This window comes from Perognathus longimembris, chromosome 10 (assembly GCF_023159225.1).
Source record: "Perognathus longimembris pacificus isolate PPM17 chromosome 10, ASM2315922v1, whole genome shotgun sequence".
NCBI classification, from domain to species: domain Eukaryota; kingdom Metazoa; phylum Chordata; class Mammalia; order Rodentia; family Heteromyidae; genus Perognathus; species Perognathus longimembris.
In genome coordinates, this window is record NC_063170.1 from 44866804 (window position 1) to 44890947 (window position 24144).

The following is a 24144-nucleotide window of genomic DNA, read 5'->3' on the forward strand; positions in this document are numbered from 1 at the left end:
TGGCGTGGAGGGCGCTGGCGAGGAGGGCGGAGTCGCCGCCGCAGGGCAGAGGGGGCGGGGCAGGAGCGGAGAGGGGGCGGGGCTTCTGGGAGGGCGGAGTCGCCGCAGAGGCCTGGGAGAAGGGGGCGGGGCAGGAGCTGAGAGGGGGCGTGGTTTCGGGGGCGGAGGGCCAGCGCGGCAGGGAGGGCGGAGTCGCCGCAGCGGCCGGCTGCGGGGGGGCGGCGGGAGGGCGGGCGGAGGGAGGGGGGTGTGCGCGGGTCACGTGGCCGTCGCTGCCCTCCCCGTCAGCCGCCTTCGCCGCCGCGGTGCGCTGGCTGCAGGAAGCCGCCGCGCTGCCGCTTTTGTTGTCAGGGACCCCGTGAGGAGCGCCGCTCTCCGCCCGCTCGCCGGGGGTACCCGCCCTCCGCTTCGGGGCCTGGGTCCCGGGCGCCCGCCCGCCCTGCTGATGAGGGGGGCCCGCGGCCACCGCTGCCTGTGGCCCGGGGCGGCGCGGCGCTGAGGGGGCGGCGGCGCTGCCCGTCGGCGGGGAGTGGGCGGCCTCGGTCCCCGTCTCGAGGGCACCATGGAGGTGAATGCGGGTAAGTGCCGGGCGTCGGCGTGGGGTTGGCGGCGAGGGCGTCCGGAGGTGCAGGGGACGTCGCGGGGGGCGGCGGCGCGGGCGGCCGTGGGGCCAGCGGGGTGGGCTGCTGCGCGCTGCGAGTCCGACTCAAGTGGGTCGCCCGTCGCCCCCAGGGCAGTCCCGCGCCCGCCCTAGGGACGCCCCGCGACGCCGCAGCGCGGCCCGGCGGCGGCGGCCGGACCGGCCCCCCCCTCACATGGCCCGGCCGCGCGAGCCACGTGCGCGCTGTGTTTACGTTCCGCGGCGCGCGGGCGCCGGTTGGCTGGGCGGGCGCGTGACGCGGCATTACATAATGGGCGCTGAGGCGGCGGCGGCGGGCGGGGACACGTGAGGCCGCTCGGCTCGGTGACCCACATTCCCCGGGGCCGCAGGGACACGTGGGGGCGGCTGCGCGCGCCGGCGGGGAGCGCCGCAGCCTAGGGAAGCCCCGCCCCCTCGGGGCCCTCCGGGCTGTGACGTAGCCGCGATTCCCTCCTCCCCCGCGGGCTTGCACACTGCGGAGGCCGGCGCGCGTGCGCGCCAGGATCCCGCGGCGGATCCCCGAAGCCCCGCGGCGGATCTCCGCGCCGCACTGCGCGGGCTGCCTCCCGCATAGATGCTCTGTGAGCCGGGCGCCGGGGCTGCCGCAGCCGCACACCTGGCCGATCCTGCGGAGAGGTTGCGGTCAGGGGCGCGTCGCAGCGATGCGGGTGTCTGGAGGAAGCTTGAGATTCCTCGAGGAAGACACGGTTGGGGAGCCCCGCAGGAGCTCTGTAGCGACCAGCACTAGGGAGAGACTGTACAGCAGTGCCCAGGGACTGGACAGCGCTCACTGCTAGGATGCTGCCTCTTTATTTTCCAAACCTAGGCTCCCTTGGCCTGGGATTTTTATGTAAGCCGGTAACTAGTTAGGTGATCATGGGTGACTCCCAGACTTTTATACAGCCAGTCATTCCTTATTTACTTTAAAGAATCAAGAATCGGTGGCTCTCCGACCCTGAATCTGGTAGAGATGTCTAAATCCTTTTCTTACTACATTTCCTGGGACATCGTCACAATAGCATACTGTTTTTGCCCCCTAAAACGATGGCCCTTACCTGAAGCGAATGAGGTTACACATACAGCCAGTTTCGTTTTTTTTTTTTTTTTTAAGTTTTGTATACCTCTAAAAATCATACCCTCATTAACACGTGTGTTGTGAATCTTCCACTAATGGTAGAAATGAAGTTTTCTATGAACGTAAGTTGGAGCCTTTGATGGTATTTAAAAATACGCGGTACCTTTGTAGTGGTTAGCAAGCTTTCACTTCAGACTCTTCTAATCCAGCCTTTGGCAGGGTTTTGGAACATCAGATGTGCCTTGGTTTTGGTAGGTTTTCTTCTGGTTTGAGCCTGTTAATCTTGACTTTGGATGCTAGGAATTAGCCCTCTGGATGCCTTGACGACAACTTCCTCCATCTTTTTCTGTTACGTTTGCAGTTCTAACAGTCCCAGCTCACATCACTCCTCATCTGTGTTTTTCTCTTTGGGATGCAACCGGCAGCCGTGAATAGTCTGTTGAGGAGGTGACTGGGCATCTGTCAAGTTCCAAGTTGCCCTCATTGTTTTGGACCCAGCTGCAAATGAATTCTCTGGCAGACTTACTATTTATTTATTTAAATTCTGACATGTTCCTTTGCTGACTCATGGTAAACTTGCAGTCAACTAGGTCCTTTTCATGTGAAGTATTTTCAGTATACATTATATGTATTGTTCCAAGTAATTGCTTGAAGTGTAGGAATTTGCTCTTATGATTTTTGAATTTTATTTTTATTTTTTTTAGTTTTTGTACCAGTACTGGAGCTTGAATGCAGGACCTTGCTTCATTTTTTTTTCTTTAAGATCATGGCTCCCTGGCCCTTTACCACTTGAGCCAACACATTCAATTTCTGTTTTTTTTCTGGCTAATTAGAGATAAGATTATGTCTTTTGTATTTGTCCTCCTGGGATGGCTTTGATCTTCAAATCTCAGGCTCCAGAGTTGTAGGTATGAGGCACTGGCACTTGGCTTCTTGAATTTCCTCTTGTTCATTTTGACCCCAAGTTTGTGCTGTCACCTGTTAAACTATTTTTACCATCTATCAACTGATCTCAGAGGATGCTTTGATAAGAATTTCCTTTAATCTTCTTAGGTGTTGTAAACATTGACCAGGACACTTTCTTTGACCTTTGATATTGCTTGACACACATTAGTCAGTGATAACTTCATTTTACTGTTCTATGATTTATGATACAGTCTCTTCTCCCTAATAGATGAGAAACTGACTACATTTATGTAACAGAAGGCTTTTGGTTGCATATAACATTATCTGCACATATAATCATTAATTGCACATTCTATGAACAATGAATGGCTACAATTCACGTTTTAAAATTAAGGAAAGAATTCCTACACAGTCTATTCTTAGATTTATAGATTTGTATTCTATGTTTTGCCAAACATGGAGGAGAGAACTGGAAGGATATAAGGACAGAGAAATCTTCAAGTTGTAGCAATAGTAAAATATTGTGAAGAGTCAGAAGGTTACTAGGAAACTGCTTGATCAGTTAGGAGCTTAAGTATTCAAAAGGCAATGTGGAGGTAAGCTACAGCCATTTAGCCTATATGACACATTAAAAATGAAGGAAAGAAGACAAAGTAGAGGTGCTTTGTTTGAGCTATTCTGATTAAACTCTTCCAGTATAAAGATGACAGAGCCTGGCTTCAGTTGACACACACCTGTAATCCTACAGGTGTAATCCTACTCAGGAGGATGAGATATGAGGATCACTGTTCAAAGCCAGCCTGGGCAGAAAGCCCATGAGACACTTACCTGTAATTAACCACCAGAAAACCAGAAGTGGCGCTGTGACTCAAGTGGTAGAGGACTAACCTTGAGCTGAAGAGTTTAGGGACAGTGCCCAGGCCCAGAGTTCAAGCCCCATGGCTGACAAGAAAAAAAAAAAACACAAAACAGTCACAATTTCAATTGAGCAATTACCGTGTACTCTCTTAAATATGGCTAGCACATTAATTCTGTGAGTGTGCCTCTTAACATCTTAAAGGTGAAGAGCTAATTGAAGTCCCCAAAATTTAGTAAGTGGTAGGAGTAAGAATTTGAATCCACAGAGTCCTCTTGGAGAACATAAACTGAACCATTATGTAAAAAATGTTAGCCTAAAAAATATTTGAAAGTGAATGCACAAAGATACTTTATGTGTGAAAACGGAACAATGGGAGTCCTTTACTCCCATCTTTTTGGAGGGGAACCAGAAATGCTTTCCCTTTCTCCCCATTTCTCCCTGCTTTATTCTGGTATACTGAAATCCTTCCTTAAACTTTGAAAAGAAAAAGAAGGAAATATGGAACAGTGAAACTTGTTGAAATTGATTTAGAAAGGGAGCAAAAGAAATTAAGGAGTGTAATGGGTGAGTTTGATCTGGGTACATTGGGTGCATATGTCAAAATGGAACCCCCTTGCTCAAGTAATTGGTACTAGTAAAACACATGGGAGGAGAAAACTGTGCGCACAGTTAGGCTTGGTTCCTAGCCCTCCTGGTAACTTTCATCTTAAAAAAAAATGTATGCACAGTATGGTCTGGTGTTGAGGTTGAAGGAGATCTGCTCAGGGTTGTAGCTGGTGGAAAAGTGCTGATGAAGAGTCTCCTAACCCCAGCATATACCATACACCTTTCTCATTTTCCCTCATCTCTCTCTCTCTCTCCTTGTTGATCTGGTTTTATTTATTTCTAGATGTAAGATTATACCTTGGCTTTCTAGCAATTTACAGGGAAACAAAAACATTTATTTTACAAATTAAGACATTTTTTGGGGGGTGGGTGGTGGTGCTGGAACTCAGGACCTTGGTGTTGTTCCTGAGCTTAGGGCTAGAGAGAGCTTTACTACTTTGAGCCATAGCTCCACTTCTGGCTTTCTGGTGATTAATTGGAAAGAAGAGTCTTAAGGACTTTTCCTGCTCATGCTGACTTTGAACTGTTCCTCAGATCTCAGTCTTCCAAATTGTTAGGATTATAGGCATGAGTCACCAGTGCCTGGCTAAGACCTTATTTTTTGTTACCTCAGTTTAAAATATAATTTCCTACATGATACAACATTTAATGATGTGTGCATTTTAAAAAATTACTTTGGTCTTGTCACCTTTGTATTTGCCCCTCTTGATCTCTGCCCTCTATGTGATCCCCAGCATTTCAGTCTTTTGTGTGAAATACCACCCACATTAATGTAGACCTTTTAGAGAAGGGATCAAGCTGGTCTGTGAGCCTTGTCCCCAGGACACAGTTGGAAATTTAGTGCAGGCCTACCCTATCGGAGGTGAAGAGGAATTATCCACAATCCTCTCATATTAGAAGATGAAACCTATGATAAATTTTCTTCTGAATCACAGGCAAGAAAGTGTAGTCATGAGTTGTCCTTTCCAGGAGTTTGGGCAAGCCTGGGACAGGGGCAGGACTAGTGTTCTCCAGGAGTATGAAGTGCATATTGACTTCTGCCTTGTCTGAAGTTGACTTCTGGGTAAGCCCTATCCTGGGAACTGGCCCTGCTCCACAGTCCCTTTGAGCTAAAAATAGAGAGGACGCTGGTTTAGCTAATTTTAGTTCCAGGCCTCTAAGAAGTGCATTATGTGTTTCTGAAGGTGTTGGCACTTGCTGGGTTGGGGATTTTACCTTTCTTGCTTTATCATCAAAAACTGCAGAAAGCCCTTTAATCCCTTTTAGGAACAACATTTCATTCCACTCTTTTACTGACTGCAAGCTATTCCCATTTTATAGAAAGTGACTTAGGACTAGAGAACAAAAGTGACTTGCTCAGGTTTTCTTAGAAGTGTCAGTCAGGGCTGGGAATATGGCCTAGCATACTTGAAACCCTGGGTTCGATTCCTCAGCAACACACACACACACACACACACACACACACACACATTTAAAAAAAAAGCTGGAAGTGGTGCTGTGGCTCAAGTGGTAGAGTGCTAGCCTTGAGCAAAACAAGACAGGGACAGTGCTCAGGCCCTGAGCTCAAGCCCCAGGACTGGCAAAAAAAAAAAAAAAAAGTGACAGTATAGCCGGGCATTGGTGGCTCTTGCCTATAATGCTAGCTACTCAAGAGGCTAAGATCTGAGGATCACAGTTCGAAGCTAGCCTGGGAAAGACAAATCTGAGATCTCTTACCTTCAATTAACCAGCAAAATCCAGAACTGGAGGTGTAGCTCAAGTGGTAGAGCATCAGACTTGAGAGGCTTGAAGTAAAAAAGCTAAGTGAGAGCCTGAAGCCCTGAGTTCAAGCTTCAGCATTGGTGTGTGCCCCCCAACCTTGATCCTTCCATTCTGAGCTCCCGTGTAGCTTGGAGTGGTTGATGTACAACATGGTGCTCAGCTATGGGTTGAGAAGGGGGTTTTGCATTCTGGTTTGGACAGCCGTAACTCTCAGCTCTGACTCTGCTCCTTAGCTGTATTAACCTCTTCAGCTCTCAGCTCATCTACAAAATGGGTCAATAGAAACAAGTTCACAGGATTCTTAGGATGAAGTGTGACATGAAGTTGTATTATTTTATGGTTGACATCTGGTGAGTAGTGACCTATAGTTTTAGGTCTTTGTCTTACCTGGGTGAAGGGGCCACTGGATGAAGTCTTTATGTTCTAGGAATTTAAAATTCAACCCTCTTGGGTTGCTAGCCATCATGCTAGAAATTTGTTTGGTAGTAAGAGTAGATGTTAAAGATAGCTAACCTAGTGTTGAAGGTTTGCTAGGAGAAGGTATCTGCTTCTAGGGGAGTCATCATTGAGTCTGTGGTGTGCTTGTACTTCTTAAGATGAATTGGATCTGATTTGGATTGGTAGCCTAGTCATTTTTCTTAGGTTTGATTTTGGAGCAGTTGCAAGGTGTTTTTTTTTTTGTTTGTTTGTTTTGTAATTACTTACAGTGCTTTCCATTATGTAGCCAGTGTTTTAAACCAGTTCTTAAGCAATCTGGATAGCTCTGATTTCTTTCTTTTTTTTTTTTTGCGGTCCTTGGGATCTGACCTCAAGTGTCTTATACTTGCTCTGTGGAGACATACTTCCAGCTCTATTTTCACTGTTCGGTTATTTATTTGAGGATAGGGTCTTGCTTCCCACCAGGCTGGTTTCTGAGCTTTGCTTCACCTGCCATAGTTTCCTATTGCTGCAATCACGGTTACATGCTACTGCTTCCAGCTTCCCTTCCATGGAGACACATCTTTTGGACTTTTTTACCCAGGCTGGCCTGGCACCAACCATGATCCTTCCAATCTGAGCTACTATGTAGCTTGGAATGATTGATGTACAACATGGCTCCCAGCTATAGGTTGAGAAGGGAGTTTTGTCACTTTTCTGCCCAAGCTGGCTTCAAACCCTGATCTTTCCATTCTTAGCCTTCCAAGTAGCTAGAGGAGTTCAAGCATGACCACTGCTGCCTGTCAGACCTCCTCTTCCTCCTCTTTATCATTCTTGATTTTTTTTTGAGCCCCCCCTCCTGCCTTATAAGGCCTTCTCAAGAGCTGGGATCACAGGTGTGTAACACCATACATGGTGTTAAAAGTTTAAGCAGAGGTAGTCAGAAGACCTTGCGAATGTAATGGACTCAAATATTGGTGGAAAAGCATACTCACTTTTATCATCTTTCATCCTTCTGAGATGTTAGCTGTGAATTTAGCACATGGGGCACTAATTTAGGAAAGACAAATTGCTATGAGACTTGTAGGACTTCATTGAGGATTAAGAATAATGTTCTTCTTTGTATTTTATACTGAGTGGAGACACGTGTTAGAAAGTAGCAGCTTGCTAATAGCTGCAATTTCTTTTTGTTTTGTTTTGTTTTTGTTGCCAGTCCTGGGGTTTGTCCTTATAAGTGTATACCATCATCCCATCTGCCAATTTGTGTTTAAATTCACTATTTTTAAACTAGTATACAAAGGAGTCTGTTAAAAGGGTTATCTTCTGCTGGTATTTTCTCTATACTAGGCAGAGCCTTGGAAACATGTTTTGATGAAATACCGGTTACTTTTGGTAACAGGTATTTTGCATAATTTCTCTTGGTGATGAAAACAAAATTTGGGAGCTTTTTATTCTAGTGTTTAGATTCCTGGGGACTTGTTGAATTTCCAGAAAGACTCAGGAAGATTATAATGCAAAAGATCTGAAGGAGCTCTGAGAATCGCTGAGAATTGCGATTTTCAGGAGACATGATGCCCCTGGTCCAGGGTCCACTTGGAGATTGGTTGGTTAGACTACATTGCAGATAGGTTTCAGATTTCAGGACAGTGATACAAGGTATGTAATCAATCCCTGTATATGCTGAAAAATCTAGTAAGTATCTGTTCATGATGAAGGGAAGTAGTAGACGTTGGCAAAGGATAGGATTACATATTTGGTGTGGGATTTGAGAAATTGCTATATTTGGTCTTGATGTTACTCTTTTTTTTTTTTTTTTTGCCAGTCCTGGGGCATGAACTCAAGGCCTGAGCACTGTCCCTGGCTTCTTTTCGCCAGCATTCTGCTAACTTGAGCCACAGCGCCACTGTGGTGCTGAGGAATCGAACCTAGGGCTTCAATGTATACGAGGCAAGCACTCTTACCACTAGGCCATATTCCCATCCCCTTGATGTTACTCTTGTAATATGTTATCACTTTGAGGGGAGAAGTTTAAAATTATTCCTGAGAATAATTTTACATGCTTTTTCTTAACCTGGGAGATTTATAGCCTTTAAGGGGTTTAGGCCAGTTTCCAGAGGATTGTTGGTGAACTTGGGAGTTAAGTTTTGAGAATAGTTTTAGTTTTTTTTTTTTTTTTTTGCCAGTCCTGGGGCTTGAACTTAGGGCCTGAACACTGTCCCTGACTTCTTTTTGCTCAAGCCTAGCAGTCAGTCTACCACTTGAGCCACAGTCCCACATCTGGCTTTTTCTATATATGTGGTGCTGAGGGACCAAACCCAGGGCTTCGTGTATACGAGACAAGCACTTTACCACTAGGCCATATTCCCAGCCCCGAGAATAGTTTTAGAAAGAGGGTTAGCTTTAGCCTAACTGTTGCTCTCTCATGACATGTTCTTACCCCCACCCTCACCTCCACCTCCATCCCTTGTGCGTGTGCACGCACTTGACCTCAGAGCCAGGGCACTGGCCTTGAGCTTTTGTGCTCAAGGCTAGTGCTCTACCACGTGAGCCAAGCTCCACTTTTTTTTTGACATTTAATTGGAGATAAGAGTCTTACAGGCTTTTCCTGCTCAGGATAGCTTTAAACCCTGATCCTCACATCTCAGCCTCCTGAGTAGGTAGGATTACAAGCGTGAGCCACTGGTGCCTGGCTCTAGTCTCTCTCTTTTTTTTTTTTTTGGCCAGTCCTAGGCCGTGAACTCAGGGCCTGAGCACTGTCCCTGGCTTCTTTTTTGCTCAAGGCTAGCACTCTGCCACTTGAGCCACAGCACCATTTTCTGGCCATTTTCTGTATATGTGGTGCTGAGGAATCGAACCCAGGGCCTCATGTATATGAGGCAAGCACTCTTGCCACTAGGCCATATTCCCAGCCCCTCTAATCTCTTTTAATATGCCCTATAACTACTGATTTGGGAGAAGAAGTGGGGTGTGTGGATCCCTTAAGGCGTATTGAGAGCCATATGTGTCCGCAGGTGCAGTGGCAGAATAGGGTAGAGGAGGGAGGGGGAGAACCAGGTATTCGTGGATAGTTGCAGATATCTTTAGGCTGCAACAGAGTGGAAAGGTTTGGGAGCAACAGATTTGCAAAGTGCCCTGTTTTAAGTACATTATTTTTCCTGGAGCTCCAAATGTTCCATCTGTTCTCAATTAACCTGTGTTTCAGCCAAGTGCTGAGGAGGCAAGTGATGAGCTTATTGTTCTGATTGTGTGAGATGAAGGAAAAATGGAGGAGGCAAGGACTGGACTAGAGCAGTTTCCTTGCTGAAGTTACTTGGATATTTCTCATTCGTTTTAGGAAAAGATTAAAAAATGAAAAGCTTTAGGTTTTGGTCTGCATGTGTTCAAAATAACCAACTATGTTAATGAATACATGTTAACTCCCACCGTGTTAATGGATGCATATTAACTCCCATCAATTTCAAGCCACTTTTGAAATTGGTGAGAGTTAACATGCATTCAAGGTACTTTTTACTTTTGCTATGAACAAATGTTTAATATCATTACCTGTTTCCAAAGTTAGTAACTTTACTAAGTGTTTGGTAAATTAGTGTATTCAGATTAGTAGAAATAAAAAATACATTTTCTTGTCTCTAATAGTCTCATTTCCTCTTTGTAGGAGGTGTAATTGCCTACATCAGCTCCTCCAGCTCAGCCTCCAGCCCTGCCTCATGCCACAGTGAAGGTTCTGAGAATAGTTTCCAGTCCTCCTCTTCTGTTCCGTCTTCTCCAAATAGCTCTAATTCTGATGCCAATGGTAATCCCAAGAATGGTGATCTCTCCAACATTGACGGCATTCTGAAGAATGATCGAATAGATTGTCCTATGAAAACAAGCAAATCGAATGCTCCCGGGATGACTAAGAATCACAGTGGTGTGACAAGTAAGTTAATTTAGTGTGTTAAAGGTCACTGCCATTAATTGCAGATGGGGCTTATTAGCTTTCCATTTGGGGCCCGTTATATTTCTGGGTGTAATTTTCACTCCCTTCTGGGCAGTCATGTTGTATAGTTAGGGAAGAAATCAGTGATGACTTTGGAAGTTTCAGCATAGGGGCTTGTCATGTGGTTATGTACTCTGCCTGACAATACTTCTTTCACAGTTACCTCCCGTCTGGACTCCTGGTGTACTGAGTCTTGTTTCTGGAACAGAGTACTAGCTCATTACGGAAAGGGGTTTATACTAATGAAATTGGAGTTGGGAACATTTGGGATGAGGAAATAAAGCAGGATTGGATAACTATTTAGTGGTAGGATTTGGACACTGATTAACTGTGGAAGTAACAAGGATTGAAACTGGAATAGTTAAGAAAGAGACCTGTGTGCTTCCTGTTGGGAAACTGAGAAAGCACAGCTGCCTGTGGAGATATCTCTGAATCTTTTTTTTCTTTTGGTGCTAGAGATTGAACCCAGTACCTCAGGCATGTATATTAGGCAAGTGCTCTGAGCTATATCTCTAGTCCTTTTTACATCTTTTGTTGATGAATTTTCTATCTAGATGCTTAATTTTTATCCCAGAGGTTATTTTCTTGGCTTGTTTGCACATCTAGTGTAAAACAATAAAAAGCTTTCACAATTTCAGTGTATATTTAAAGTCATCAAAAAAAGAGAGAAAAAACTCCCACAAACCCAAATCTCCCAGGTTCTGTAAGCTGCATTTAACACAAAACAATAATTTGTTTACTTGGTATAGGATTTTTAAACATATAATTTTTATTGTTATTATTAAAGTGTTGTACAGCGGGGTTACTGTTTCATTAGTCTGGTAATGAGTACATTGTTGGGGGGACAGTGTTACCTCTTTGATTACCCCCCAGTTTCTCCCTCCTGTACCTGCCCACAATTTGCATAGTTCATTTTATACATAGTGTCCACTGAGTAGTACCATGCCTGCATTTGTTCATCCTTCCTCCCTTAATTTCTGCATGCTCTTTCTCCACCTTCGCCCCCCAGCAAAAAGAACAAATGAAACAAAACAAACAAGTAAACCCCCTAAAAGAAAAAAAAAAGCCACCAACAGAAAAACCTGTGCTTTTATTTCCTGGAACTCATTTTGATCAATAGCATTTTAATGTTCAGAGGTGTTATGCCTTTGTATTCCTCTTCTAAGAATATCCTCCTTTAGTCTCATGGTTTTTGTGTGAATGTCTAGAGTCTTGTATAATTTTTCATGCTCTGGAGTATTGGAAACATGTCTCTCTGAGCTTGGCTTACCTACTGAACATAATTTGTTCTAGGATTTTTTTTTTTTTTTTGGCCAGTCCTGGGCCTTGGACTCAGGGCCTGAGCCCTGTCCCTGGCTTCTTCCAGCTCAAGGCTAGCACTCTGCCACCTGAGCCACAGCGCCCCTTCTGGCCGTTTTCCATACATGTGGTGCTGGGGAATCGAAACCAGAGCTTCATGTGTCGGAGGCAAGCGTTCTTGCCACTAGGCCATATTCCCAGCCCTGTTCTAGGATTTTTTTTAACAACACAAAAGTAATTTATTGGTGTAAAGTACTTAGAAATTGAATGAAATAAACAATTGGAAAAAAAATCCACCAGAAGTGTTTTCTCCAGCTTTTCACTTCATGTCTGTTTGTGCCCTAGAGTTTAGTGGCATGGTTCTACTGTGTAAAGTCTGTGGGGATGTGGCGTCAGGATTCCACTATGGAGTTCATGCTTGTGAAGGCTGTAAGGTAAAGCAAGATTTTGTTTCCTTAAATTACTGGTTGTGGGGTTAAAGACATTGGGGTTAGGTTTGTGAATTTTCAGTTGACTAGAAGGAGTTAAATGAGCTGTTTCTCTTTAACTTTTAAGAATTATAGACATTTTGTTTGAGCTACAGTACCATTTCTGGTTGTTTGTTTTTTTGAGTACTTTATTGGAGAGAAGAGTCTTAGGGATTTTTCTGCCTGGCCTGGCTTCGAAATGCAACCCTCAGATCTCAGCCTCCTGAGTAGTTAGGATTCTAGACACTTGGCTCTGAAAAAAAGTTGTGTTTTTTTTCTTCTGGTCCTGGGGCTGGAATGCAGGGTTTTATCTCTGAGCCTCTATGTGCTCAAGGCTAGCACTCTACCACTTGAGCCACAGTGCCACTTCTGGCTTTTTCTGAGTACTTTATTGGAGATGAGAGTCTCAAGGAGTTAGGCCTGGGTGGCTCACACCTGTAATCCTAGCTACTCAAGAGGCTGAGATCTGAGGATAGAGGTTCAAAGCCAGCCTGAGCAGGAAAGTCTGTGAGACTCTTATCTCCAATTAACCACCAGAAAACCGGAAGTGGCACTGTGGCTCAAGTGGGAGAGCACTATCCTTGAGCTGAAGTGCTCAGGCACAATGTCCAGGCCCAAAGTTCAAGCCCCATGATGGAGAAAAAAAGAGTCTCAAGGAATTTCCTGCTTAGGCTGGCTTTGAACCATGATCCTCAGATCTCAGCCTCCTGAGTAGCTAGGATTATAGGAGCGAGCCCCTGGCACCTGGCTTGAAAAGTATTCTTAATTTAGTGAAAGTATTGTTTTCCTCTGTGATCTTCATCCACATAAATTTTCTATCTTAGTTAAACTTAAGGTATGAACTATCTGTTCAACAAGATTTTGCTTGTTAACTCTTATCTAGGTGGTAGGGAAAAGGGAAAGAACAAAATAGTCCAGGCACTGCTGTGTCTCATTGAGCTTCAGTTTAAACTATAACTTTATTTATTTATTTATTTATTTTTTTGGCCAGTCCTGGGCTTGAATTCAGGGCCTGAGCACTGTCCCTGGCTTCTTTTTGCTCAAGGCTAGCACTCTGCCACTTGAGCCACAGCGCCACTTCTGGCCATTTTCTGTATATGTGGTGCTGGGGAATTGAACCCAGGGCCTCATGTATACGAGGCAAGCATTCTTGCCACTAGGCCATATCCCCAGCCCTTAACTATAACTTTAAATTAAATCTAGCCTTAGTCCTGTTGGAACTGCAGTAACAGAATACCAGAGACTAGGTAATTTGTTAAGTTTGTCTGGCTCAGTATTGAAGGCCGGAAAGTCCTAGATTGAGGGGCCACATCTGGTGAGGGCTTTCTTACTGCATCATAATGTGATGGAAGCCATCATAGAGGCAGAGAGATAGTGATGGAGATGGAGTGTGGGGGAGGGGGCTGGGGAGTGAGCACTTAGACTTATAATACGAAGCTGGATTTATAACACAGTCACTCTTTATTCATGAAGGCAGAGCCCTTATGACCCACTCATCATCGGAAATTAAGTTTACACATAAATTTTGGGGGAGACATTCAAACCCATAGTTGCTCTTATTAGGTGCTTTGACATTCTGACATGTCAGAGAGGAGCTGAAAACCATTCCTAGGTACTTCTAAAAATGTAATGTCTAGAGAAATAAGCCAGGGGCCAGTGGCTTATGCCTGTAGTCCTAGCAATTCAAGAGGCTAAGACCTAAGGATCACAATTTGAAGCCAGCTCATGCAGGAAAGTCTGAGACTCTTATATCCAATTAACCACCAAAAGCATGGAAGTGGAGCTGAGGCTCAAGTGCTAGAGCTAGCTTTGAGCAGAAAAGCTTAAGGATAGGACCCAGATTCTGAGTTCAAGCCTTAGTACTAGCACAAAAAAAGGAGTAAATAAAGTAAAGGAGTGAATAAAGTAATTTTGAATATAAATTGAATGCTTGAGAAGGCTCTGACCAGTTTGTAAATTTAGTTGTTTTTCAGTTAAAACTACTAAAATGTTGATCAGATAATTCCAAATGATATAATCTATACTAACCTGCTTATCTAGAAATCAGCCAATCAACCAATTTCTCTCTTGTGTTTTTCTTTTAAAATTTGATACAGTCTTTTGTTATTGAAAATGTACCTGGTGTACCTGGTTCTGGGTGCTGGTGGTTCACACCCGTAATCCTATACCTGTAGCTACTCAGGAGGCAGATCTGAGGATGTCATTTGAAGCCTTCCTGGCCAGGAAAGTCCAGAAGACTCTTACCTCCAATTAACCACCAGAAAACTGGTAGTGATTCTGTGGCTCAAAGTGGTAGAGTGCTAGCTTTGAGCAGAATCTCTCAGGGACAGTGCTTGGGCCCTGAGTTCAAGCCCCACAACCAACAACAACAACAAAATGTTCATGATGAAGATTCATGTTCTTGTTGTTTTCTAACTTAAAGCCATAAACAGGAATCTAGATCGTCAGGATATGGTGGGTAAGCAAGATAATGAATATATATGATAAACTGTGAACATACATGAATGAAGACAGGGGAAATCCTTTCTGGGTGACTGAATTAATTAGGAATTTGATAGTTTTTTTTTTTTTTTTTTTTTTTTGCCAGTCCTGGGGCTTGAACTTCAGGCCCTGGGCTTCTTTTGCTCAGGGATAGCCACATGTGGTACTGAGGAATGGAAACCAGGGCTTCATGCATGCAAGTCAAGCACTCTACTAAGCTACATTCCCATCCAAGTTGGATAGCCGTTTTATGGTTAAATTGCTTTACAGACTGGGACAATATGTTCTATAAAGAAGCTTTTTGTTGTTATCTTAAAAATTATATAAGTACATACATATACATATTACAAAAATATGAAGCAGATCTCATAGCTATAAAAGCACAAACTGAATGAGATAAATTATAAATATATGTGTGTGTTTGACAAATACCTATTAATACATTTTTTTTTGAGATAGGGTCTTGCTATATAACCTAGACTTGCCTCTAGCTTGAGATCCTCCTGATTAAGCTTCTTGAGTGTTGATATTTCATGGTACCAACTAAATTCATTTTTTTTCCTGAGAATCAAAATCAGGGCCTAATATATGCCCGGTAAGCACTCAGATCTAGCACTCTACCAGTTCTACCCCCAAGTTCTTAAATGTGTTTAGTCTACTAAAATGTATTCAGTATAACTCATACGGTATCCATAGCAAGTGTATAATATCACAGTAATAAAATATAAAAATGTTACATCCCACAACCAGTTTTTATTGTTGTGATTTTTTTTTTTTTTTTTGGCCAGTCCTGGGGCTTGGATTCAGGGCCTGAGCACTGTCCCTGGCTTCTTTTTGCTCAAGGCTAGCACTCTGCCACTTGAGCCACAGCGCCACTTCTGGCCATTTTCTGTATATGTGGTGCTGGGGAATCAAACCCAGGGCCTCATGTATATGAAGCAGGCACTCTTGCCACTAGGCCATATCCCCAGCCCTGTTGTGATTTTTTTTATCTTAGCCTCTTAAGTGGTAGGATTACAGGTATGTGCTGTCATGCTTGCTTATCTTGCAAGTACTCAATAAAAAATTATGATATGTGTAATCAGTCTGGATGCTGGTGGCTCACATATATAATTCTAGCTACTCAGAAGTCTGAAACCTGAGGATTGCAGCTTGAAGCCAGTCTTAGTAGACAAATTTGCAAGACTCTTATTTCTACTTACCCAGCAACAGCAAGAACTGGAGGTATTACTCAAGTGGTAGAGTGCTACTGTAAGCAAAAGCTGAGCAAAAGCATGAGGCTCTGCATTCAAGCCACAGTACTGACATGTTAAAAAAATGTAATCAGTTACAGTTTTCAGGAAAAGTTCAGTTAAAATAGTACGGTTATTGTACGGTTACTGTCACAGAGCATGATTTGTATTGTGTAGTCAAGGCAAATACTATCTGGGAATGGACTTCCCTTGGAGCTGGCTGTGTTTGTGTGTGTTTGTGCACGCTATAACACTGGATGCTAATATGTATGTGGCCAGGGATTTCCAGTAGGTAAAAGGAGGCCTTACTGATGTCAGCAGGTAGTGACTCTGGACAGCCTTAGCTGTGTTCCTTAGGGTTCTAGGGAGGGAGTTACAGCTGTTGAGTACATTTCTTATCAACTTTTAAAGACTCAACCCTTGGTATTTCAAGAGGTTTGAGACTTAGAAGAATGTGATGGAACATGTGTTGCTGGTAAGATCTGGTACCACAAATGCTATATATCTTACAAGGTAAGCTTTGGCTCAAAGAATCTTCAGAAGGAGGATGAATTTTGTTTGGTCACGGCATGTAGCCTCTTTAAGATTAAAATTCTGTGTCAGTATGATATTTCCCTTTATGATGGGCTAAAGTGTTTCCCAGGTTTTCCCACACATGCTGTATAGGTATGGGAGCAGTGCTTCTGAGAACTCCACCTGGATGTTTTTAGTGGATGGGTAAATCTTTCTTTGTTCTTAGGGTTTCTTTCGGAGAAGTATTCAGCAAAACATTCAATACAAGAAGTGCCTGAAGAATGAAAACTGTTCCATCATGAGAATGAATAGGAACCGATGTCAGCAATGTCGCTTCAAAAAGTGTCTGTCTGTGGGAATGTCGAGAGATGGTATGTTTCTGGTTCAAAAAGTGGTTTTAAAAGTGTCTGAAATTTGGCATTTGTTCCTATGCATAAAGCAAAGCTATATGATAATTACTAATGGTTCTCTCATGTTCGAGGTAAAGCAGATTTCAGAAAGCTTTAGAGGACAATGAATTTATGTCCAAATTTTAGCAACATCACTTCAAAACAGCTTTTAGCACAACTCTTTTGTTGTTTCTTGTAAAAAAAGCAAACAAACACCTTGATGACTTATTCTCTAAAAATGTCTTTTCTAAAACAGGTTGTTTCTCTTAATATTCTTTACTCTGTTTTATTTTTCAGTGTTGATTCCTTATGTTAACTACCTCTTAGTTTTTTTTAACTTGTGAGCTAAAAAAGCCTATTAGTACTTCAGGTCATACATTATGAATACATGTAGCGTGTATGTAAAATTGAAAGAAACATTAGGGTCTGGAGTGGGGGTAGTTGCTCAATTCTGGCATAATCCACTCCTATGAAAAACAAAGAGTTGGCATAATTTGTAGAACTGTTAGTATTATCTATTGATGACATCATTGAAATATTGGTCTATTCTGTTGTTCTTGGGGAAATAATTTTTGGGCAGACTCTTTCTGCATCACTGTGTACAACAGAGTGATGTGAGGCTTTTAGAGGGACTGATGTAATACAGTCGTGTGAGTTACAAATTGCTAAGCATGAACTTCCTAGTTATCTATAGAAGGACTATTTAGGCAATACTTTTGATTACTACTATATCTTGCTGCTATGGAAATGGAAAAAAAAGTGCAATAGGGAGTTTCTAGAGTAAGATATTTTAGCAATTAATGTTTTGTTTTTTCAGTTGCCTAAAATTTTTAATTTTATAGCATTAGTCAGACTAGTGCTATTGAAATGGTGGATGGATTTTGTGCTTACTCCAAAAGAATAAAACCAACAATCATTTGTGAAGGAAGGAGTAGAGGTAAAGTATGAAGCATGGTAAAGTAGTTCATCTTTGATAATGATATTGTGAGAGGCTACAACTGGATTAGAAAGGCTTTCTTGTTGGATTAGGTATATTGAATTTTTATTGTCCTCCTATAAATATTAGAGGAGAAAGTAACTTTTCTTCAGGGATAGGATCATTGGAGACAGCATACCTTCTGTGATTACCTTCTAAAAAAAGAGGATGCATGATCTAATTTTTATGTATTTCATTGAGCTTAAGTAGAAATCTAATGAATTTATTTCCTAGTAACTGCATTTATATTAATTGTGTGTATGTATATTTTAAAGAGACTTTCTAGGAATGGAAAAGTGAGCAGATAATTTAGTAGTTAGGATCTTATTTTTATTTTTTATTTTTTGTCAGTCCTGAGGCTTGGACTCAGGGTCTGAGCACTGTCCCTGGCTTCTTTTTGCTTGACTAGCACTCTACCTCTTGAGCCACAGTGCCATTTCCAGCCTTTTCTGTTTATGTGGTGTTGAGGAATCAAACCCAGGGCTTCATACATGCTAGGCAAGCACTTTACCACTAAGCCACATTCCCAGACCCAGTAGTTAGGATTTTGAGGGTAAGGTTTCAAAAATGAATTGTTACATCAGGCATTCAGGGAGTGAGTGTACCTGCTGGTTTTGTTAGTGTTGATGGACATGAGTATAGCTGGATGCCTACTTGAGAACAGAGCTCTCAGCCTTGTTAAAGGCCTAAAGGCTGGGCTGTTTTAGTATTTTTTATTTTAATTTTTGTTGGTTATGGGGCTTTTAGTCAGGGCCTAGGCACTGTCCTTGAGCTTTTCTGTACAAGGCTAGCACTCTACTACTTTGAACCACAGCTCTCCTTCTGGCTTTTTGCTGATTACTTGGAGATAAGATTCCCAGAGAGGGGCTGGGAATATGGCCTAGTGGCAAGAGTGCTTGCCTTGTATACATGAAGTCCTGGGTTTGATTCCCCAGCACCACATATATAGAAAAGGGCCAGAAGTGGTGCTGTGGCTCAAGTGGCAGAGTGCTAGCCTTGAGCAAAAAGAAGCCAGGGACAGTGCTCAGGCCCGGAGTCCAAGCCCAGGACTGCCTCCCCTCCCCTACCACCCCCCCCAAAAAAAAAGTCCCACAAAATTTCTTGTTTGGGCTGATTTCAAACCATGATCCTCAGATTTCAGCTTCCTGAGAAACTAGGCTTACAGGCATGAGCCACTGGTGCCCAGTCTATGGTTTTGTTTTTGTTTTTTGCCAGTCCTGGGGTTTGAGCTCAGGGCCTGAGCACTGTCCCTGGCTTCTTTTTGCTCAAGGCTAGCACCCTGCCACTGGAGCCACAGCACCACTTCTAGCTTTTTCTGTATATGTGGTGCTGAGGAATCAAACCCAGAGCTATATTTATGCAAGGCAAGCACTTTACCACTAGGCCATTTTCCCAGCCTCAAGTCTATGTTTTTTTTTGGCCAGTCCTGGGCCTTGGACTCAGGGCCCTGGGCACTGTCCCTGGCTTCCTTTTGCTCAAGGCTAGCACTCTGCCACTTGAGCCACAGCGCCACTTCTGGCCGTTTTCTGTATATGTGGTGCTGGGGAATTGAACCCAGGGCCTCATGTATACGAGGCAAGCTCTCTTGCCACTAGGCCATATCCCCAGCCCCAAGTCTATGGTTTTTATATTAGTTAATTCACACTTTTGTCCCCTCAGATTTTGCTTATAGAATATCCAGGAAAGCCAGGTACCAGTTGTTCATGCCTGTGATCCTAGCTACTCAGAAAACTAAGATCTGAGGATTACAGCTTGAAGCTAGCCCAGGCAGAAAAGTTCATGAGACTCTTATTTCCAATAAACCACTCAGAAAAAGTGGACTTGGTGCTGTGGCTGAAGTGGTAGATCTCTAGCCTTGCACAAAAAAGGCTCAGGGACAGTGCCTGGGCCCTGAGTTCAAAACCCAGGACCGAGGAAAAACAATCCAGGAAATAATCTCATTAGCTTTGTTTTGGGGGGAAAATGACAAAAAAGTCTCCCTATTTCTCACTTCTGTTGCATCAAGAACAGGTTTAAGAAATTTTGGGGTGGAGATAGACATTGTTTACTCATGTGACTACAGGCCATAACTCTCAAGTCACTTTATGTTATTCTTTTTTATAAACAGGTCTTATTTAGAATATAGATGTTAAGTATCTTTTTCTTCAATAGCTGTTCGGTTTGGTCGCATTCCTAAGCGTGAAAAACAGAGGATGCTAATTGAAATGCAAAGTGCGATGAAGACCATGATGAACAGCCAATTCAGTGGTCACTTGCAGAATGACACCTTAGTAGAACATCATGAACAGACAACCTTACCAGCCCAGGAACAACTACAATCCAAGCCCCAGCTGGAGCAAGAAAGCATCAAAAGCTCTCCTCCTCCCTCTTCTGATTTTGCAAAGGAAGAAGTGATTGGCATGGTGACCAGAGCCCATAAGGATACCTTTATGTATAATCAAGAGCCACGAGAAAACTCGCTTGAGGGCGTACAGCCCCAGAGAGAACGGATTCCCAAGAACATGGAGCAATATAATCTAAACCATGACCATTGTGGCAATGGGCTTAATAGCCATTTTCCCTGTAGCGAGAGCCAGCAGCATCTTAATGGACAGTACAAAGGGAGAAACATAATGCATTACCCACATGGGCATGCCATTTGTATTGCAAATGGACATTGTGTGAACTTTTCCAATGCTTATACTCAAAGAGTATGTGATAGAGTTCCAATAGATGGATTTTCTCAGAATGAGAACAAGAATAGCTACCTGTGCAACACTGGAGGGAGGATGCATCTGGTATAGTGAAATCAATTTTTTTGCTCACCTTGTATTAAGGAAGGTTTTCTTTTATTGAGGGATATGCCAACTTGGGAGGTGGGTCAGAAAGCCTAAGAGATTCCAGGATCAATTTTCTATAGTATTTTAGGTGAAGTGATTTGAATAATATTGTGGAATGACCTAATTTTACACAGGAAAAGCTTGTGGTTTCTTTTTTTTTGAGGACTGTCTCTGGCTTCTTTTTGCTCAAGGCTAGCACTCTGCCACTTGAGCCACAGTGCCACTTCTGGCCATTTTCTGTATATGTGGTGCTGGGGAATTGAACCCAGGGCCTCATGTATACGAGGCAAGCACTCTTGCCACTAGGCCATATCTCCAGCCCCCGGGGGGGGGGGGGCTTGTGGATTGATACTGTGATTAAGATTAAGGTGTTATATAAGCTATGACTCATATAGAATTGACTCTTTCATACTTGGAAATAGCCTTAGAAATTTAAGTAGTATGATAGTAACTTAGAGCTTTGAGACTTTTCTCAAAAGGATGATCTTTTATTTTGCTACAGTCAGAGATTCCTTAATTTCAGTGGAGAAATTTTGTTGCACTCAGTGTTTTTGAGTGGAAGTGTTGCTCTGTTGCCCAGGATGGCCTCAAGTTCTTTGGTTGAAGCCTTCCACTTGCCTCTCAGTCTCCTGAGTTAGTGTGCACAGCAGAGAGATGTTTTCTTTTTTAAATTAAATTTTTTTATTACTATAAAGGTGATGTACAGAGGGGTTGCAATTACGTAAGTCAGGTAATGAATACACTTCTTTTTGGACAATATCACATCAGAGGTGTTTTCTTAATCCTTAAGCAAAAAGATCTATGGATGTAGAACATAAGTGTTTTACTCTAGAATTTAGGAATATATGAATTCCAGAATTTTTTCAGACTAATCTTTTGAGATAAGTTAATATAATTTATATCATTGAAGCATTTTTCATCAAGCACAATATTCTACATGAAAATACAGTTCATATTCAGCCAAAATCTCATCAAAAACATCAGTACTGCACCATTTCCAGTTTAAGCCATGAGGTCCTTTGATAATGCTTGGTAATTTCTACTGCCAGGTAATTAAAGTCTTTCTTTTTTTTTCATTTTCAAAATAGTTGACTCTGCTCCAATGTTTACATTCAGATTTGAGTCCTTGGATATATGAAAGGTGATCTTTTTTTGTTAGCCTTTCTGGCTTCCTTAGAGAGAAAAAAATCAGTAAGCACTTAGGTTCTGATTTTATGTTAGTCTCCATGGTTTTTAAAATCATCTCATGTGCCTTTATTGAAAATTTAAGGGCTATTTTTACTAACAGTATATGGTATTCATTTATTTATTTATGGGTTTTGCTATGTAGCCCAATGCTAGTTTTACTAACAGTATATTGCATTCATTCATTCATCTTGCTATGTAGCCTAAGCTGCCTCTAATAATTCTCTATCCTCCTGCTCTAGCCTCTTGATTCAGTCTTAGTGTTCCCTGGTATACTAGGGTTTGATCTCATTTGCTAGAAAAGCATTCTATCATTTGAACCAGACCCTCAATGCTTCAGTGTTTGTGTTTTTGTGTGTTTACCAGTCCTAGGGTTTGAACTCAGGGCCTGGGTGCTGACCCTGAGCTTAGGAGTCACAACTCCACTTCTGGCTTTTTTGGTAGTTTATTGGAGATAAAAGTTGGCTTTGAATCACAATCTTCAGATCTCAGCTTCCTGAGTAGGTAGGTGTGAGCTACTAGTGCCCAGTGCCTTAAGGTTCTTATAGATTCTTAGGCTTTCTGTTTTTCCCTACCTTATTATTGTATTTTCAGTCATTGTTTTGTTTCCCTGTTGTTTTTGAATAGTGGTCAGTGACCTTTTTTTTTTTTGTGGTTGTTAAGAAGTGAGGTACTTTACTGCCTTCCTATTGACAATCATAGCATTGTTACTCTATTTGGAAATAAATGAATTCTTAAATGCGAAGTAAAGGCAAGTATGAGTCCTAAAGCTGTGACTTCAGCTCTATTTGGGCAAATCACTGAGCCTTTCAGAGTTTCATTTTCTCATCTAAGAAATGATTTTTGTGGACTTAGGTTCAGCTCAGTAGTGGAATACTAGCCTAATACATTTGAAGGTCTGGAATCCATTTCTAGCACAGCAAAAAAAAAGAAGAAAAAGGAAAGAAAAAGTATTGCCTATATCTAACATGGTTGAGAATCAAACATTTTGTTTTGAAACCAGAAGACACTGAACACTGGCAGTGTCTACCAAGGTGTAAGCAGTGTTAGAAAATAGACTCTTAAACCTGTGCAATAGATTTTTCAAATAGCTTATTGATTATAAGGGAGCCTTTTTGCTTAGGCTCCTTCTTTAATAGTGAGTTAGCAGATATTTAAATAAGGTTATGGCTTATAATTCCAGCTACTTTGGAAGGGGAGATAGGAGGATCACAGTTTGAGGCCAGCCCCAGCAAAAAGTTGAAAGTATATCTGAAAAACTGAAAGCAAAAAGGATAGGGACATAGCTTGCCTTGCAAGCCTGAGACCATGGATTCAAACCCCAGTACTCCAAAAAAGAAAGCCATCCTTTTCTCTCTCCTTCCTCCACTATACCCTCCTCTTTGCCTGTCTTCCTTCTTTCTCTTTATGTAAAAGTTATATACTTTAGTATACTTCCATTTTTATCTTTGGTCACCTTTCATTGGTTAGATTTTTTCCCCCCATCTGTCCTGGGGCTAGGACTCAGCACCTTAGCATTGTCCCTGGCTTCTTTTTGCTCAAGGCTAGCACTCTACTACTTGAGCCACAAGGCCACTTCTGTCTTTTTGCGTTTATGTGGTGCTGAGGAATCCAACCCAGGGCTTTGTGCATGCTAAACCAGCATTCTACTGTTAAGCCACATTGCCAGCCCTAGAAATGATTTTTGTACATTGACAATATGTAGTTGTATATATTGTTGTGAAGCTTCCTATATTAACAGGAGCAGCAGATGGAGAAAGGGCTATTAATAGCAGTAGATTTTACTTGAGTTTGGGAATTATTTTAATGTTGGTGTTTCCAGTGGTTACGATGGTGCTTTTGAAATGTCTTTACTGTCTCTCTCAGTTTAAGACTTTTCCTGTTTTGTATATACTAGGTTTGTCCAATGAGTAAGTCTCCGTATGTGGATCCACATAAGTCGGGGCATGAGATCTGGGAAGAATTTTCAATGAGCTTCACCCCAGCAGTCAAAGAAGTGGTAGAATTTGCAAAGCGTATTCCTGGGTTCAGAGATCTCTCTCAACATGACCAGGTCAATCTTTTAAAGGCTGGGACTTTTGAGGTAGGTTTGATTTATCTTGAATAGTGTACATAAATGGACTTGTTAAAATGTTAAAATGTACCTCTAATTGATGTCAATAAAACAGTAATGATGCAGGGCATGAAGCATCTTATTTTCTTTAGCACTTGAACTATCTGCTAAGTATCTGCTAAGTATCTGCTCAGGGTCAGAAACGACCAACAAAATAGTAACTATGTCAGGATTTTAGGAAGAGGTGGGTAAATCTAGTTATCTTGGACTAGAAGTACATTCTATATCTACATCATGTGAATGCTCAAGTTCTAATGTTTCAAGTGTGGATTTGGTGTTTCCTGTAGTGTGAGGCACCTAAAAGCCGAACCTAGTGTTTACTATGTTAGCATAGGATAAGAAGAGAAGACAATGTTTTTTGTTTATAGGAGATGATACATATTTTAGGATTACCAGACATCTGTTGCTATCTAAGATTGGCTGCATT

At 42.5% G+C, this 24144-nt stretch overlaps 1 protein-coding gene across 1 annotated transcript in view; it reads left to right on the top strand.

Moving 5' to 3' along the window:
* Window positions 1–302: 302 nt before the first annotated feature.
* Window positions 303–24144, top strand: part of Nr1d2 (nuclear receptor subfamily 1 group D member 2) — a 38882-nt gene continuing 15040 nt past the window's right edge. The window contains exons 1-6 of the mRNA XM_048355959.1: window positions 303–578; window positions 9920–10183; window positions 11888–11976; window positions 16462–16606; window positions 19752–20377; window positions 23502–23687. Coding sequence (XP_048211916.1) covers window positions 563–578; window positions 9920–10183; window positions 11888–11976; window positions 16462–16606; window positions 19752–20377; window positions 23502–23687 — 1326 coding nt within the window. The 5' untranslated portion in view covers window positions 303–562. The remainder of the gene's footprint in view (window positions 579–9919; window positions 10184–11887; window positions 11977–16461; window positions 16607–19751; window positions 20378–23501; window positions 23688–24144) is intronic.